Source organism: Neovison vison, chromosome 7 (genome assembly GCF_020171115.1).
Source record: "Neovison vison isolate M4711 chromosome 7, ASM_NN_V1, whole genome shotgun sequence".
Taxonomy (NCBI): domain Eukaryota; kingdom Metazoa; phylum Chordata; class Mammalia; order Carnivora; family Mustelidae; genus Neogale; species Neogale vison.
In genome coordinates, this window is record NC_058097.1 from 153799291 (window position 1) to 153802118 (window position 2828).

The following is a 2828-nucleotide window of genomic DNA, read 5'->3' on the forward strand; positions in this document are numbered from 1 at the left end:
AATTGTAGAAGAAAATGAGACTCAAATTTCATAATGTATGTGAGATACACATACACTATGGGGCAGGAGACATACACATTCAGAAAGCAGTTTATATTTCCTAAGGGAGGTATGCTGAAGATGTAGGACTGTCTCACCCCAGCAGCAGGGATCATAGAAGGGCCATGATCATAGAGGGGAACATAGTCATGTGGATTTTGAGTGACTGTTAAATAGTGGTACGCCAGGTGACCAAGGGGAGTAGCTATTCTGTGCCCCCAAAAGGCAGCATGTAAAAAAGCACACAGATGTGATAAAACATGATTTTGGACATTTCAAAAACACTTAGATATGGCTGGAACATGAAGTATGTGGTGGAGTAGGATGGTAAACAATCTAAGGTAGGTGGGAAAGAGCAAAAGCAAGAACTTTGCATGCCATATCAAGATCCTAGCAGGATGGCTGAATAATATTCCATTGTCTATGTGTACCACAACTTCTTTATCCATTCATCTGTTGAAGGGGGAAAAATCAGAGAGGGATACAAACCGTGAGAGACTATGGACTCTGGCAAACAAACTGAGGGTTTCAGAGGGGAGGGGGTGGGGAGAGAGGGTAATAGGGTGATGGGTATTAAGGAGGGCATGTGTTGTGATGAGCATTGGGTGTTATATGCAACTAATGAATCATTGAACACGATATCAAAAACTAACGATGTACTATAAGTGGGTTACTGAAGTTAATAAAGAAAAAAAAAAAAAGATCCTAGGAGGAAATGGAGCTCAAGTTACATTAGGAACATTCAGGGCCATGTAATACAGAAACCATTTTCTGTATTAGGTAAGGGTAGGGTAGATAAGGGTAGAGAAGTCACTAGTGTTTGTGAAGTTCCCGGATTATTGACAGCAGGCACTGTTGTCATCCCTTGGACTGAGGGGACAAGAGGAAGACATCGTTATAAGAAGAAACCAAGGCCAGAGAAGGATATTTATAGAGATAAAACCAGCTTGCAGCAATCCTTTGGGGAGGGAGTTGAAGGAATAAATCCCTCACATGCCTTTAATCCTCTGTTGGTGTTTCTTATGGTCAAACCCAGTCAGAAGTGAGAGAGCAAGAGAGTCGGGACTGGACTATTTCCAATGTCCCAGGAACTAGAACATAATGGGAAGTGGTGGAGTGTAGACAAGAGGAGGTCAATACAAGGGATTCTGAGTAGCATACAGTAAGAAAGGTTATATTTGTGTTATTGTTAATGAATTTCACATGATAAAATATTTCTAGCAATGTAGAGTCTTCACTGAAAGATGAAAAGCCTAGAAATAGGCATATTAGTTACAAGGCTATTTTAATACCTCATGCAAGAAATGAGGAAAGCATGAATTGGAGTATAACTGTTGGGAATGAAAGAGAGGCAAGAAACTGAATGGTTATATGGGAGGCATAAGTGACATCTAGGATGATCCATTTCATTTTCTAACCACTTTCAGGAAGACAAAGCCGTGTGTTCTCTTCATCATTATGCTTTCTGCATTGGTCACCAATGACACTGCCTTCCATCCTTCCACATTTATTCTACTTGGAATCCCTGGGATGCAAGACCAGCACATGTGGGCTGCCATCCCCTTCTGCTCCATGTATATCCTTGCTCTCATTGGCAATGGCACCATCATCTATATCATCATGACAGATAGAACTCTGCATGAGCCAATGTACCTCTTCCTGTGCCTACTTTCTATCACTGACCTGATTCTCTGTTCCACCACGTTGCCCAAAATGCTAACAATCTTTTGGCTTAGGTCCCACATAATTTCCTACCATGGCTGTCTCACACAGATGTTTTTTGTTCACACTGTCTTTGCCACAGAGTCAGCTGTTCTACTGGCCATGGCTTTTGACCGCTATGTGGCTATCTGCCGACCGCTTCATTACACTTCCATCCTCAATGCCGCAGTGATTGGAAAGATTGGTCTGGCATGTGTGGTCCGTGCCCTCCTCTTTGTTTTTCCCTTTGTCATCCTCATCGAACGCTTGCCCTTCTGTGGACATCACATCATCCCCCACACCTATTGTGAGCACATGGGCATTGCCAAGCTGGCTTGTGCCAGCATCAAGCCCAACACCATTTATGGTCTCACAGTGGCACTTTCAGTCACTGGCATGGATGTGGTCCTCATTGCCACCTCTTATGGCCTGATCCTGCGGACTGTGCTGCGCCTGCCCTCCAAGGATGCCCAGTTCCGAGCATTTAGCACTTGTGGAGCCCACATCTGTGTGATTCTTATTTTCTATGTACCTGCTTTTTTTTCCTTTTTTACCCACCGCTTTGGCCACCAAGTACCTCCTCACGTCCACATTGTACTTGCAAATCTCTATCTCCTTGTGCCTCCTGTTCTCAACCCCCTGGTCTATGGCATTAATACCAAACAGATCCGCCTGAGAATATTTGGCTTTTTTATGGGAAGGAGGTAGCTAGACTCTCTGTGTACCCCAAGGATCAATGGAAAAAGTTACAATTAATCTGTCACCTTCCCTGAGCTAGAGATTTCGGTTTCTGGTAATTCTAGCAAGCCAGTATCACATATTATCTGAAAGAGTTTGAAGTGTTTAGAACAACACATTTATACTTGCTGAATCTACAGAATATTATTTTCCTGTTAGGCTATTATGTGGCTCATCATGTGGCTGTAGGTTTTGAATCTTTGTAGGAAAACATCAGGAGGCCTGGTAGTAGTACTTTTGACAGTAAGAACCAGTAAGTTTTCAGAAAACCCAGTCCTGGAAAGAGGAAAAGGGATCAAAAAAGATTTACTCACGTATAGCTTCAAGAAATTGAGAATGACACACACATC

The 2828-nt window shown here is 42.8% G+C and overlaps 1 protein-coding gene across 1 annotated transcript; it reads left to right on the forward strand.

The window, feature by feature from the left end:
- The first annotated feature begins 1497 nt into the window (after positions 1-1497).
- LOC122914212 (olfactory receptor 52D1-like) lies at positions 1498-2448 on the forward strand. Its single transcript, XM_044260843.1, has one exon. It carries the CDS (start codon positions 1498-1500, stop codon positions 2446-2448), a length of 951 nt encoding a protein of 316 aa, XP_044116778.1.
- The last annotated feature ends 380 nt before the right edge of the window (positions 2449-2828 follow it).